General features: G+C 42.3%; 1 protein-coding gene across 1 annotated transcript in view; it reads right to left on the bottom strand.

Annotated features, from left to right (window-relative positions):
• Positions 1–665: 665 nt before the first annotated feature.
• Positions 666–14,633, bottom strand: part of LOC117345586 (TYRO protein tyrosine kinase-binding protein-like) — a 31,133-nt gene continuing 17,165 nt past the window's right edge. The window contains exons 5-6 of the mRNA XM_033914435.1: positions 7,799–7,854; positions 666–851 (exon numbers count right to left, since the gene is read on the bottom strand). Of these exons, the coding sequence (XP_033770326.1) occupies positions 795–851; positions 7,799–7,854 (113 nt within the window). The 3' untranslated portion in view covers positions 666–794. The remainder of the gene's footprint in view (positions 852–7,798; positions 7,855–14,633) is intronic.

Below are 14,633 nucleotides of genomic sequence, written 5' to 3'. Positions count from 1 at the left end.
TGTGTGGTTATTTTTGTTTGTTTTTTGGGAGGAGGTGTGCTAGGGCAGAGAATAGGAATGGAAGCACTATTCAGCTTATGCTCTGACAACAGGAAGCGCTAAGTGCTCTCCTGTTAATTATTTTCAGTGGCCATGTACTAATGCTAACATTAGCACACAACCAGAAAAAAATTAATTGAAAAAGGACAAATTTACAGCTGTGCTAGAAATGGGCTTATCACATGGAAAAGTCTCACATTAGGATGTGCTAAGCCCATTTACTAGTACAGGCCCCTCTCTAAATAAATTTCCTTTTGACCTTGAATCAGATGTCAGGAGGAAAGTACTCACATACTTTCTTTTTGGAAACTGCCTAGAGAAAAAGTATCTATGAACAATTGCAAACATTTTACCTGAAAAAAAAAAGTTTCATTTTGAAAATGCAAAACTTCATTTTTATGTTACTTCTCCTGACTTAAAACTACCTCTGATACCATTTAATTTTTCTTTGGGCAAACATATGCATATCTTGATCCACATTTAAGTTGGGGAGAGAACAATTTCCATGTTTCTGCCGCATCTATTATGTAGTAGGGCATTGTTATGGGAGAGGTTGTTTTGTCTTTATCCATAACATTTTTTTCTGTCTGTATGAAGAACTTTGGTTTACAGAACTGATAATCCAACACCTTTCACCAATAATATATATTAGAAATAAATGAAAAGAAGAATGGTACACAAATTATGTTATTTTAACATACAAACATCTGAATATCCATAAACTTCCAGAAGAATGGTGGAATTTGCAGAAGACTTCACTTATGCATTTGGTTCAAATCGCAGTATATGTCCAATTTGTGTCCCTGTAGTTCCTACAAGAAAAGTAAAGAGTAACCTGGAATGTGAGGCAAAAAAGAGGCACAAGACATGGTACAAAGAAACCAAACAGGAGAGTGAGGAAGGCAGAAAAGGAGAGTTTTAACCCTTTCAGGACCAAGGGACATATTTGTCCCATAACTTTAAAATCCTATAAATTTTGATTGGGATAGTCTACAGTTCTAAATTTGATATGTACGGATTCCATATGATACTGCCTTTATGTAAACAAACTGGTTCCGACATTCATTCATTAGCGTCGTTGCTAGATTGACGAGAAGATTCACTTGCCACACTGTCCATAAGCCAGAAGTGTGATTTTTTAAAATAAAAATAATGATATTTCACAAAAAAAAAATCAATTTTTTGGCATCTGCAAGCCCTTTTTACCATAAAAATGTCGTCAAAACCACAAAAATTGGCCTACGATCTTTATGGTCCTGAAAGGGTTAAAGGGAAGAGACAGATATTAAAAGGAATAGATAGATGGTGAAAGTAAAAAGAATGTGGAGAAAATGGAAGGAGGTGAGAATAAATTAATATATGAGTAGGGTTCTATTCTGCTTGGCGAAAGGATTTATGGGGAATGCAAAATCTCTATTTTTCCTTCAAGCCTTTACCTGCTCTCTACCCTCCAAAAGGGCAGAGTGCTGACAGAGGACTGGCATCATTAGTCAAAGCAGAGGCTGTGATGTGTGACACATTTCTTTATTTACAGTACAGTATACTTGCTCCAGGCTGCCATTATTGCAGTGTCAGTGCTGATTTTCAATGAGATGGAAACAGGCCAAGTTCAGTTATATGAAAACTCACCATCTGATTAAGCAAGTGCTGGAGTTCAGAGTGACTCCAGATTAGGAAGCGATTGTCAGAAAATCTGACAACTCTCCCCAATGATTAACATGCATAAGAAATTTCATATGCATTGTATCTGGAACCATATCAAACTGAGGAAGGCATAGAAAAGGCATGTGAAAGTAAGAAAAACAGTGATATACAGTAGTTGATATTTATTATTGTGATGTTCCTACCCAGTAAGAAACCATTTTAAGCCTATTCATCCCAGAAGGGACAGGATGCCATTACTGGGGTTATCAGGTGCTTCCAGGTCATCTGGACCAATCCTGGTTCTGAGTCATACAGCTGTTTTTCTTATACATATCAGAACTACAGCTCCAGTGCCTGGAGGGTACTGCCTCAGGCTGACTCAGACCCAGAAATCATCGAGTAATACTTCCCTAACCATGGCTTTAGCTGTGACTTTTCCTAGTTGTAAGAATAGACTGCACCCTTCTTTCCCCTACCCTGCAGTTGACTCCTTCTTATCATAGCTTCACACACTGGCCCACCCCATCTTGCTTCATGGTCTTATTCCTTGTATTACCCTTTCTTCTACAAATGGCTCACTTTTACTTCAACACACAAAAGGAAATCACAGTAGAGATGACAAAGCAATCGACTGTGCTAGAAAACTTTATTAGCACTCTATATGACTCAAGATTGGATGTGTTTTGGTTCAATGACCTGCATCAGGAGTCTGAACACATTTGAACCAGTAGATAATGTTTATTTATTGAATTAATTTTCTATACTGTTCTCCCAGGGGAGCTTAGAACGGTTTAAATGAATTTATTCAGGTACTTGAGCAGTTTTCCCTTGGAGGGGGACTCATAATCTATCTAATGTATCTGGGGCAATGGGGGGATTAAGTGATTTGCCCAGGGTCACAAGGAACAGTGTGGGTTTGAATCCACCACCTTGGGGGGGGGGGGGGGTTAAGGCTGTAGCTTTAACCACTGCTACTTGAAGTCTTTTCAATCTGGATTTTCATGTATAATTTATGTGGATGGTTGTGGGGACAGTGAAAAACGATGATGGTCCCCCAATGAACCCCAGTTTGGTGTTATCACCAGTCACGGGTTTTGGGTCTGAGATTTTCACAATATTTAATTAAATATAACATTTTTGTAAGTTTAGCTGCCGATGGAGGCGCGCACAAAGTTCAAGCTAGGATGTCTCTGCTTCAAAGTATTAAATGGTCTAGCCCCAAAATACATCACAGATCTCTTCTCATTCCCAACCAACAGACACGAAAAAAAAACACACATGAAATTTGTCTCCCCAACGGCTAGAGGGTGCAAATATAAGAGACACCATCAACAACTGCTATCATATCAAGCAGCCATATGGGGTAAAGACCTAGAAAAACTCATTGCACACACAAACAATTATGAAGAATTCAGGAAACACCTAAAAACTTACCTATTCTTGAAACACCTAGGCAACGAACCGGAACATCAACCCCCCTCGTAACATCATCACATAACTAAACTTGCAAACTGTTAACCCCAACCCCTAACCACTAACTACGAACACTCTATTCAAGTCACGGAATACTTCTACTTCTGAGCAAACAGCTTGGCACTTCCGGGCCTTGCAACACACAAACTGTTGTTAACATTATTAATATTATCAGATGTAGACTGCTTTACTCTTTAATTCATTGTACGTAAAGTTTCTCTTTATTGTATTGAGATGTACACTGCTAAACTCCTTAATTCATTGTACGTAAAGCTTCTCTTTATTGTATTTACATTTTCTTTTATTGTATTCACAATCTCTTTTACTGTAAACCGCCTAGAAGTCGCAAGATAGCTGGCGGTATATAAAAATAAAGTTATTATTATTATTATTATAGTAGGTATTAGCTTTAACCACTGCAACACACACTCGCCAGTTACCTGAATCAATAACACTCAGCACAAATAAAGAAAATCTTGATCTCACAAGGACCTTGGCATAACAACGTGCAAGTATAACATCCATTATGAATGGAAACTTTAAAAAAAAGCTCTGTTCATAACAAATATTGTGCTGGCATGTTGTTGATTCAGATAACTTAAGATGTTGTGTATTAACATTAACTGTTTATTGCTTTGTCATCTCCACTGTTCTTTCATGTCTGAATGAGAAGTATGACGCTAAATTTTTCTGCTGCTCACCCTTGCTTCAACATTACTTCTCCTGGCCTCACTCTTACTTTCCTCTCCTTCCATCACCTTCTGTAGCATTACCCAGCCTCTATCTCCCTTATCCTCCTTTACAGTCTTCCCTATTCCTTCCCATTTTATAGAGTAACAGGAGCATTCTCTGCCATTTCAGGAACCACCACTAGCTCTGCTGGTACACACTCAACTGCAGTATTAAACAGAGCAATCCTTAGCTATGAGCAGAACTGGTGCAGTCGTGAAATCAGGGCTATGGGCTTGGAAGGCATTCTACTTTGATAGCTCAGAAGACAGGAAGAACAGAGTGAGGAAGTGATATCACCATTCAATATGGCTTCCCAAACCCGGAGTACTCCAAAGCCTCAGCAATTAATTAAGCTTATCCATAGCACCAGGGCACAATTCCCCCAATAATATAGTATCACAAATCCTTCAGAATGTGTGCAAGCATGAGCAGGAAAAGAAAGCTTTTCAAGCAGTGATGTGCTCTACCATACACAGCAGTTCACCTACTTGGCGAACTTGTTGCGTATTAACTTTTTTCACCACCATCTTAAGGACCTCTGATGAAGACGTGCTGTATGAAACACGGACCCTATTGGGTCCCTTTACTTCTTTAAGGTGGTTTACTTGTGCGCAACAAATTGTTTATTGAAATAAACATTGCCTGAATCTTGTACTGTGTTCTGCAGTCTTTTCTTGTTTTGGTAGAATTTGTCTACCATGGTGATGGCGTGGCAAGCAAGGATCTGAGCACAGCAGCAGTCACACGTCATGTGTATAAAAACACGGATGACGGTAGCTCAAAGAGTGGAGGTGCGGAGAAGCAGTAGCTGGATACCTCCTGGGAGGGTCTGGGAGAAGAATCAGAGATGCACACAGAACTGTGCAGCTGGTTGCAAGAGATAAAGAGAGAATTGCAAGAGCTGAGAAGAGACATAATGACGAAGCTGGCTATGTTGTGGGCAGATGTGTCAGCAGCTGGAAGTAAGAAGTGGAGGAGCATAGGGAGGTAATAATGGGCTAGAATTCAGGAGACTAGAATAGAAGGACTGGATAGAGGGACAACTACTCTAGGAGGCATAATTTAAGATTCAGAGGTGTACCAGAGACAGATGAATTTGTGAACTACTGGGAAGTGATCTAGATACTTTCTTCAGCTATACTTGAAGCAGCAGAGGAAAAAGCAGCAAATCTTGATATTAAAATTGAGTGCTCATGGTGCCATGGTACAGCAATGAGAGAATAGCCCTATAGATATTGTAGCATGTTATCATGACTTTCAGGTGAAGATGGTCACCGCCAAAGCCTGAGCATTAGGAGCCATTACCTGGGAGACTTATAAGATAGTCCACTATTAAAAAAGAAGAGAATTAAGGGATGTTATGCTAAGGGATGAGAACATCCTCTACAAGTGAACATACTCATTTGGGTCACATTTATGCACGAGGGGAAGTCCTATAAGATTTGCAACTGAGATGATCCAAGAGGCGGGACTTTCCATAGTAAGCAAGGAGAATGAGGCTTCTCAAAAAGTAACTACTTGCAGAAGGCAGCTATACAGGCATCTAGATGAGTAGCAAGACCACTGAGGCATGCACAATATTTTTCCATGTCATTATTTTGTAAGGAGGGGTAGGTCAATGATGACCCACTGGAGGGCAGGATGCACTGGGATTGTGCATGGGGATAGTGGGGATGGAGAAATGACTTTACATTTTGATTGAAGGGAGCAGGAAAACAGGGTGAATAGGCTGGGGGGGGTGGATGAAATGAAGGAGACAGCAGCAGAGGGGAGGGGGAGTTTTGTTCAGGGTGATCAGGGACATATCAGAGTGGAGTATCACAACCTCATGGAGAAAGAAATCTGCTGAGACTGGATGGGATGCAGCCATGTTGGAAGGGGAAGTAGGGAGGATGGAGGATGTAGAATGGAAGGGGAGAAGGGTAGGAAGTGAGTATGGGCATGCTTGAGATTTGTTACAAATAATGACAATCCAAGAAAGAGCAGAGCAGTCCAGGTCTTCAAATCTATAGGAATTTTAATAGCTATCGTCCAAAAGCCATGACAAGACTCATAAGAACATAAGAAGTTGCCCCCGCTGAGTCAGACCAGAGGTCCATCTTGCTCAGCGGTCCGCTCCCGCGGCGGCCCATCAGGCCTAATGCCTGAACAGTGGTCCCTGATTAATTTTGTAACTTACCTCTAATCCCATCCCTATAATCTACCTTTACTCTTATCTGTACCCCTCAATCCCTTTGTCTTCCAAGTACCTATCCAAAGCTTATTTGAACCCCTGTAGTGTGCTCCTGTTTATCACATCCCTGGTAGCACGTTCCATGTATCCACCACCCTCTGTGTGAAAAAGAACTTCCTGGCGTTTGTTCTAAACCTCTCCCCTTTCAATTTCTCTGAGTGCCCCCTTGTACTTATTGATCCCCTTAATTTGAAAAATCTGTCCCTGTCTATTTTTTCTATGCCCTTCATGATCTTGAAGGTTTCTATCATGTCTCCTCTAAGTCTCCACTTTTCCAGGGAGAAAAGCCCTAGCTTTTTCAGTCTGTCAGTATATGAGAGGTCCTCCATGCCCTTTATTAGCTTAGTTGCTCTTCTCTGGACCCTCTCAAGTACCTCCATGTTCTTCTTGAGGTACGGTGACCAGAACTGAACACAGTACTCCAGGTACGGGCGCACCATAGCACGATACAGTGGCAGGATGACTTCCTTTGTCCTGGTCGTGATACCCTTCTTAATGATACCAAACATTCTGTTTGCTTTCCTTGAGGCCGTGGCACACTGCGCCGACGCCTTCAATGTTGTGTCTACCATCACTCCCAGGGCTCTTTCAAGGTCGCTCACCCCTAGCGCTGATCCCCCCATTTTGTAAGTGAACATCGGGGTTTTTTTCCCTATATGCATGACCTTGCATTTCCCTATGTTGAAACTCATTTGAGTCTTTTCATTGCTTTGGAAGAGAGCTATTAAAATTCCCATTGATTTGAAGACCTGGACTGCTCTGCTCTTCTCTTTCTTGGAATGTCTATTGTGTGCATGCAGAGGTTGACATTCCCTATGTGCAGATGCCCTCCCTACATGGTTCCAAGGTGGAAGCATTTCAAAACACAGAGAAAGGGCTAGGTTTTGAAAAGCCGTCCTGGCCACTCGGACATGTCCTCTAAAAAGAGGACATGTCCGGGTAAATACAGAAATCTGATAGCCCTAGTAATACCATCACTCATGGCAGCAAAGAAGGCCCATTGGTCAGATATTCCAGCCAATAGGCTACGAGGGGGGGGGAGGGGGACAGGAGCAGTAATTGAGATACAGAAACATTTCCTTCTTTTTCTGCCTTTCTTTGCTGCCCTGAAGCATTAAGATTTCAGCTCCAAATTCAATAATAATATAAGTTTCGGATGTGCTCAGGCATCCACAGAGCTGGCGCCTATGCAACCAGTCACAGACAAGGAGTTACTGCACTAAAGAGAATCAGTCTCATGATGAAAGTGTGAGCTGATTACAGAGTTTAAAGCACTAAAATAAAGTAGCATGCAAAGCTGTCCCAGAAAAAAAAATAAATTTAAAATCCACAAGTAAAAATATCAAAATAAAATAATATATATTGCCCTTATTAATGCCCACCATATTCAGCACCCATGGGATCAAAGACTGAAGATGAAAAATCCATGGGATGTGTCATTCAGATTTCCCTGAGCAAGCAAAGCTATCAGTGAGGTAAAACTAGACTGGATTCATCTGCCAATTGGAGCACGTTGGAATCCCTGCTGGTAGATCAGAGAGGAAGTAGAATAACAGCTGAGGGAAATTTCCAGTCAAACAATACAATGTAAAAATGGACACTGCTGTAATTTGACACAAAAAGCAAAGAAAAAGATAAAGAACTAGAAGAAAATCATCATCCTTGAATGGCACTTACCTGATAGTGGGATTCTGCCTCAGTGACACCTGATTTCTGGTTCTTCTGCATACTTCCTTTTTCAAAAATAATATAAAATATTATTACTGTTGTCTTTCTCTCTTTACATGGCTCATTCTCTTCTTTCTTCTCTACCTTCAATCTTTAACTCCCTCCCTCTTTTAATCATAAGAACAAAAGAATAGCCTTACTGGGTCAGACCAATGGTCCATCAAGCCCAGTAGCCTGTTCTCATGGTAGCCAATCCAGGACACTAGTACCTTGTTAAAACCCAAGGAGTAGCAATATTCCATGCTATTGATCCAGGGCAAGCAGTGGCTTCCCCCATGTCTTTCTCAATAACAGACCATGGACTTTTCCTCCAGGAACTTATCCAAACCTTTTTTAAAACCAGCTACACTATCCGCTCTTACCACAACCTCTGGCAATGCATTCCAGAGCTTAACTATTCTCCGAGTGAAAAAATTTCCTCCTATTGGTTTTAAAAGTATTTCCCTGTAACTTCATCGAGTATCCCCTAGTCTTTGTAATTTTTGATGGAGTGAAAAATCGATCCACTTGTACCCATTCTACTCCACTAAAAATTTTGTAGATTTCAATCATATCTCCCCTCAGCCATCTCTTTTCCAAGCTGCAGAGCCCTAACCGTTTTAGTCTTAGTCATATGAGAGGAGTTCCATTCCCTTTATCATCTCTAGTCGCTCTTCTTTGAACCTTTTCTAGCACCACTATATCTTTCTTGAGATAAGGAGACCAGAATTGAACTCAGTACTCCAGATGAGATCGTTCCATTGAGCGATAAAGGGCATTATAACATTCTTAGTCTTATTAACCATCCCTTTATTAATCATTCCTAGCATCCTGTTTGCTTTTTCTGCCACCGCCACATATTAGGTGGAAGGTTTCATCGTATTGTCTACAATGATACCCAGATTCTTTTCTTGGGCGCTAATCCCCAAGGTGGACCTAACATCTGGTAACTGTGATTCAGCTTATTCTTTCCAATGTGCATCACTTTGCATTTGTCCACATTAAATTTCATCTGCCGTTGTCCCCACTAGTGCTGCCCAATTCAGGGAAAAAAAATTTGATTCGATTCAGCCTATTGAATCGATTTTTTGATTTGATTTTCCTGCCCAATTGGGTGTTTTTTCAAACATCCTGGTGGGTTTATTTTATAGCCTCTTCACTCCCTTTGCACTTTCCTACCCACATTGGCGCTGTGTTGTAAACAAAATAAACAAACAAAAAAGACTTTTCCTCTCTCTGTTAAATCCTAGCTCACGTTCACAGTCTAACACCAGCTCTGGCAGGATACACATTTCAAATCTGACATATTGTAATCACAAAACAGAAAATAAAATGATTTTTTCCTACCTTTTGTTGTTTGGTCATTATTCGAATCATGTTGGTTCCAGCCTCTGGTTTCTGTTTAGCTTCTGATAACTCGCTTGCCAGGTTCTCCTGCCCATTTGTTGTTTTCTTCTTTCTCCGTGCTAACCATCCATCTTCCATCTCTGTCCTCTCTTTTCCTCCCCTGGAGGTCTGGCATCTTTCCTTTTTTCATCTCAATCCCCGCAGTTGCAGCGATGGACCCCACCATCCCCTGTTCCACCATCTCTCATTTTCTCTACTACCCTTTCATCCAGCATCTCTTCCTCCTTTCCCACCACCCCAGGGTCCACCATCTCTCCCTTTCTCTTCCCATCTACCCTCCTATCCAGTATCTCTATTCCCCCTCCACACCATCCATTGTGTCCAACTTTTCTCTCTTTCTGTTCCTTCCCTCCCTCCATCCCATTGTCCACCATCTCTCTCCCTCTCCTCTGTTTTTAGACCCATTATTTCTTCCCTCCCTCCCTCTCTCCCGTCCCCCCAGTCTGAAATATGCACGTCTCTTTGAACCCCCCTTCCCTCATATACTTCTACATCAGTCTCCCTTCCCCCATTTACAGTAAAACAGACAGGAGGCTGCAGCAAGCCCTCCACGACCAGGAACAGTGTTGTATCAAGGAAGGTCACTAACCTCCACCCCACCATCAAGTGGGTGGAAAGCTTCAATAGTGAATAAAGGATGTTTATCATATCAAACACAAAAACAAAAAGACATATCATGAAACTAATGACTAGCAGATGGAAGCAAATTGTAGAAAGTTTTTTTTTCATGCAGCACATAACTGACCTGAAGAATCTGTTGCTGAAGGTGAACAGGATTCAAAAGAGGATTGGAGAAGAAGTCCATCAAAAACTATTAACTAGTTAGACCTGGGAGAGCCACTGTTCATCCCTGGTAATGAACTATGGAAAATAGATCAATATTTTGCAATCTGCAGGGGCAACTTATTTCATCACTTCAAAATCAGCGGCCCTGCCAAGTACTCACTGAAGATCCAACCCAGAAAGCACACAAGCTTTTAAGCTGGGGCAAGTTACTCAGGGCAAGCACCCTGAAACTCAGCACCACCTGCAGCAGCCCCAACGACAGCAACGGTCTGGCGGGTAGTAGAGCTGGAGATGGCAGGGTAGAGAGGCCAAAGGAGGTTGCGGTGGTGGCAGCAGTGAGAGAAAGCCCTGGAACCATCACGCTCACAGAGGACTGACGGGAGAGGGAAGCGGTAGTGGCGACACAGCTCCCCGGGCCCTGAGGAGCCCGGAGGTTGGGGTGGCACAGTCGGGCAACAGGAGATATGGTGCTATTGCAGGTGCTGCTGTTCCCCCTCCTCTATCAGGCCAGGAGCACTCTGGTCCGTCTGTCAGGAAAGAGCGAGGCGGCTGCGGCCATCAGAACATGCAACAACTGGGAGGAGCAGGAGCTGCAAGGATTAAAATAACTTGGGGGGAGAGAGGCTTGGGTTTCACCTTGCTGCATGGCATTGGGATGGAGGGAGAGAGAAAGGAGCAGTAATTTTAAAATATTTTATTTTTTATTATTCCTATTATTGTAAACCGACCAGATACCTGTGATGGCCGGTATATTAAGCTATGAATAAACTTGAAACCTGAGGGGGAGGGGAGAGAAAGGAGCAGGATTCTGGTATGGAAGGGTGGTGGAGGGAGAGAAAGAAGGCAAATTCTGATGGAATTGGTGTGCAGGGAAAGGGGAGAGAGACATAAGGGGGAAGGATGCTGGATGGAATTGGGTTGGAGGGAAAGAAAGGGGGCAGATGCTGATGAAAGTGGGGGAGGGAGAGACAAGGGGCAGATGCTGATGGAAGGGAGGTGTATAGAGAGAGAGAAAGGGCAGACATCGGATGTTAGTGGGGAGGGTAGAGGGGAACCTATGCTGGATGGAAGTGCGAATGGGAGAAAGAAGGGAGCAGATGCTGGATGGAAGTGGGGAGGAGAGAGAAAAAGAAGGGAGCAGATGCAGGAAGGAAGTAGAGAGAGGGAACAGACGCTGGATAGAAGTGGACAGAGAAAGGAAAAGATGCTGGATGGAAGGGGTAGAGAAAGGGCACATGATTGAAGAAGAGGATAAAATAAAAAGAGAGAACATGATGGGGAAGAGGATTGAGTTAGTGAAATACTGGAGGAGGAGAGGGAAAGAGGTGGCAAGCTGTAGGTAGACAATGAAAAGGGAAATTGATGACAGGATAGTAAGAACTTAATCTAGACATATGCAGAAAATAAATTGAGAAGGAAGATGAGGGAAGAAAAGGGAAGGGAGAGGAGAGAGTGAAATGCCAGACCATGGGAATGTGGGAGAAGGAAGGGAAGGAGAGGAGAGAGATGTCAGACCATTGGAGGAGGGGATGGAAGGGAAGAAGATGGATGCCAGACCAATGGGAGTGAAGGGAGAAATGGATGGGGGAGGCATACAGTTTCTGGAAGGGGCATAGAAGGAGAGAAGATGCCATATAGAAGGGACAGAGAGAGGTCAGACAGTGGATGGAAGGAAGAGTGTGAAAAGAAGATGAGGAAAGCAGAATCCAGAGAAGACAAAGGTAGAAAAATAATTTCTTTTTTTGCTTTAGGATAAAGTAGTATTATAGCTGTGTTTGTACATCGCCTAGAATTTTGAATAGGCGATAAATCAAACTATTTAATAAACTTGGAAACTTGTTGATAAATATTTATACATAGAAAATGGAAATAAGGTGACCCTTTTATTAGACTAATTGTAATACATTTTTGACTAATTCAGAGCTCAAAACCCCTGTCCTCAGGTTAGGACAGGATACTGTAACAGTAGTATATTTTACTGACCTGAGAAAAGAGGTTCTGGCCTCTGAAAGCTAAGTGAAAAATGTATTAGTCCAATAAAATTGTATTATCTAATTTTCCATTTTTGTTTAATTCTCCCCCCCCCCCCCACACCTCCTTAGGGCCCCCTTTTATGAAACTTCATTAGACTTTTTTTATCATCAGCTGTGATATTAGCTTCAATACTCATAGGAATTCTTTGAGCGCCAGAGCTTTTACCGCTGCAGCCTACAATTTTTTTTTTTTTAAACCTAACGCAGCTTCATAAAAGTAGGGGGGTTATTTGTTAATTTGTAAAGTGATGATCTCTTAGAGAGAGGAAGAGATAATTTTTTAAAATTTTATTTATTTATATTCCACATATCCTACAATGCTATGCGGATTACAAATTATTCAGGTACTCAAGCATTTTACCCTATCTGTCCCAGTGGGTTCACACTCTATCTAATGTACCTGGAGCACTGGGGGATTAAGTGACTTGCCCAAGATCACAAAGAGCAGTGTGGGATTTGAACCCTCAACCCCAGATGGGCCATTTGACCTTTATCTGGCATCATGTTTCTATTTCTCTGTTTTTTCAAATATACACCTGTTATTTTTATATTTTGCACAATATTAGGGGACATGTGTCTCTGTTTCTGTGGTGTTGAATTGTATGCAGAGTCTACCTTCTTGGTGGTTCAGTTTAACCTTTGTCTACGTATTTCTATTTTATCCCCCCTTTTTCAAAACCGTAAAGCATTTTTTAGCGCCAGCCGTGATGGTAACAGCTCTGACACTCAGAATTCTATGTACATCTGAGCTGTTACCACCGTGGCTAAAAACCACACTCAGTGGCGTACCTAGCATATGTGACACCCGGGGCCCATCATTTTTTGGCATCCCCCCCATCTGTACGAAAAACATGATTTTTAGTAACAAGCCACAAGTTACACATGAGTACCTAGGAAAAGGCAGCATCTTACATATGCAGTGAGCAGTACAACATCAATACACCCATTGTAAAACTAAACAAGCCAGACTAGTACTGATCAATCCTACACCGTCAATCCTAACAGAAAACCATGTCTTTCGAACACACAGAACACAGAAAATACCTTCGCCTAGTATGGAATATGTCATCACAAACTAACCCCTCCCCCTTTTACAAAACAGTACTGTGGATTTTAGCCACGGTGGTAACAGCTCTGACGTTCATAGAATTCTGAGAATCAGAGCTGCTATCACCACAGATGGTGCTAAAAAACGCTCCACAGTTTTGTAAAAGTGGGATAAAATAGAAATACATAGACAAAGGTTAAATTGAACCAGCAAGAAGCTGGACACTGCATACAATGCAACACCACAGAAACAGTGACACATGTCTCCTAAAGCAACAAATAAATAGAAAATTTTTGTTCCACCTTTGTCTTCTCTGGTTTCTGCTTTTTTCATCTTCTTGTTACTCTCTTCCTTCCATCCATTGTCTGCCATCTCTCTGCCCCTATATGGCATCTTCTCTCCTTCTATGCCCCTTCCAGAAGCTGTATGCCTCCCCTTTCCATCTCTCCTTTCACCCCCCGCCCCATTGGTCTGGCATCTCTCTCCTCTCCTTCCCTCTCCCACACCTCTCTTCTGCAATCCCTTTCTTCCCTCATTTTCCTTTTCAATTTATTTTCTGCATCCATCTAGATTACGTTCTTACTACCCTCTCATCAATTTCCTTTTTTACTGTCTACCTACAGCTCGCCACCTCTTTCCCTCACCCCCTCCAGTATTTCCCTAACTCAATCATTTTCCCCATCATGTGCCCTCCTTTTATTTATCCCCTCCTTCCATCTCTCCATCCACCCCTCTTCAATCAGCATCTGCCCCCTTTCTTTCCAATCCAATTCCATCCAGTATCCTTCCCCCTTATTTCTTTCTCCCCTTTCCCTGTACATCAATTCCATCAGCACAACCCTTCCATTCTACTCTGCCCCCTTTCTCTCCCTGCACCACTCTTTCATTCCAGCAGTCCTGCTCCTTTCTCGTGATGACTGTAGCTGACAGCTGCCTGTCCACCCCACTCTGAGGTACTAGCTCTGGAGAAGAGTAAGCAACCGCGTGCTGGAAGGTCCCGCGATGACTCCAGGCATTGCTCCGGAAGAAGTAAGTTACGTTGGAGGGGGTTGACCTGGCAGACGCAGGGAGTTGCGGCAAGAACCTGTGATGACTGCGTCTGCCAGGTCCATCCCCTCCAACATAACTTACTTCTTCCAGAGCAAAGCCAGCAGACGAGTCATCGGGGGACCTTCCTGCACCTCAGCGCAGCTGCCGACTCTGCTCTAGAGAAGTGTTTTTCAACCTTTTTACACCAGTGGACCGGCAGAAATAAAAGAATTATTTTGTGGACCGGCAAACTACTAAGACTGAAATGAAAAAACACATTTCTGCCCCATCTCCGCAAGCTCAGTCTCCGCAAGCCATCTGATCCCATCCACACAAGTCTCAGTTATGATTTTATATTGAACATATTTTATTAAAGTATAAAAAGAAACAATATTCTGTACAATTGTCATTTTATAAATATAAATATACAGAGCAAGGACCAACAAAGCCCCTGTCTCCCCTCCCCTTCACATATATCCCCTCTACTATCAAGAACACTGAA

This window comes from Geotrypetes seraphini, chromosome 11 (genome assembly GCF_902459505.1).
Source record: "Geotrypetes seraphini chromosome 11, aGeoSer1.1, whole genome shotgun sequence".
Lineage (NCBI taxonomy): Eukaryota > Metazoa > Chordata > Amphibia > Gymnophiona > Dermophiidae > Geotrypetes > Geotrypetes seraphini.
Note: the sequence above shows the minus strand (reverse complement) of the source record. Positions and strands in the feature narration are given on the sequence as shown.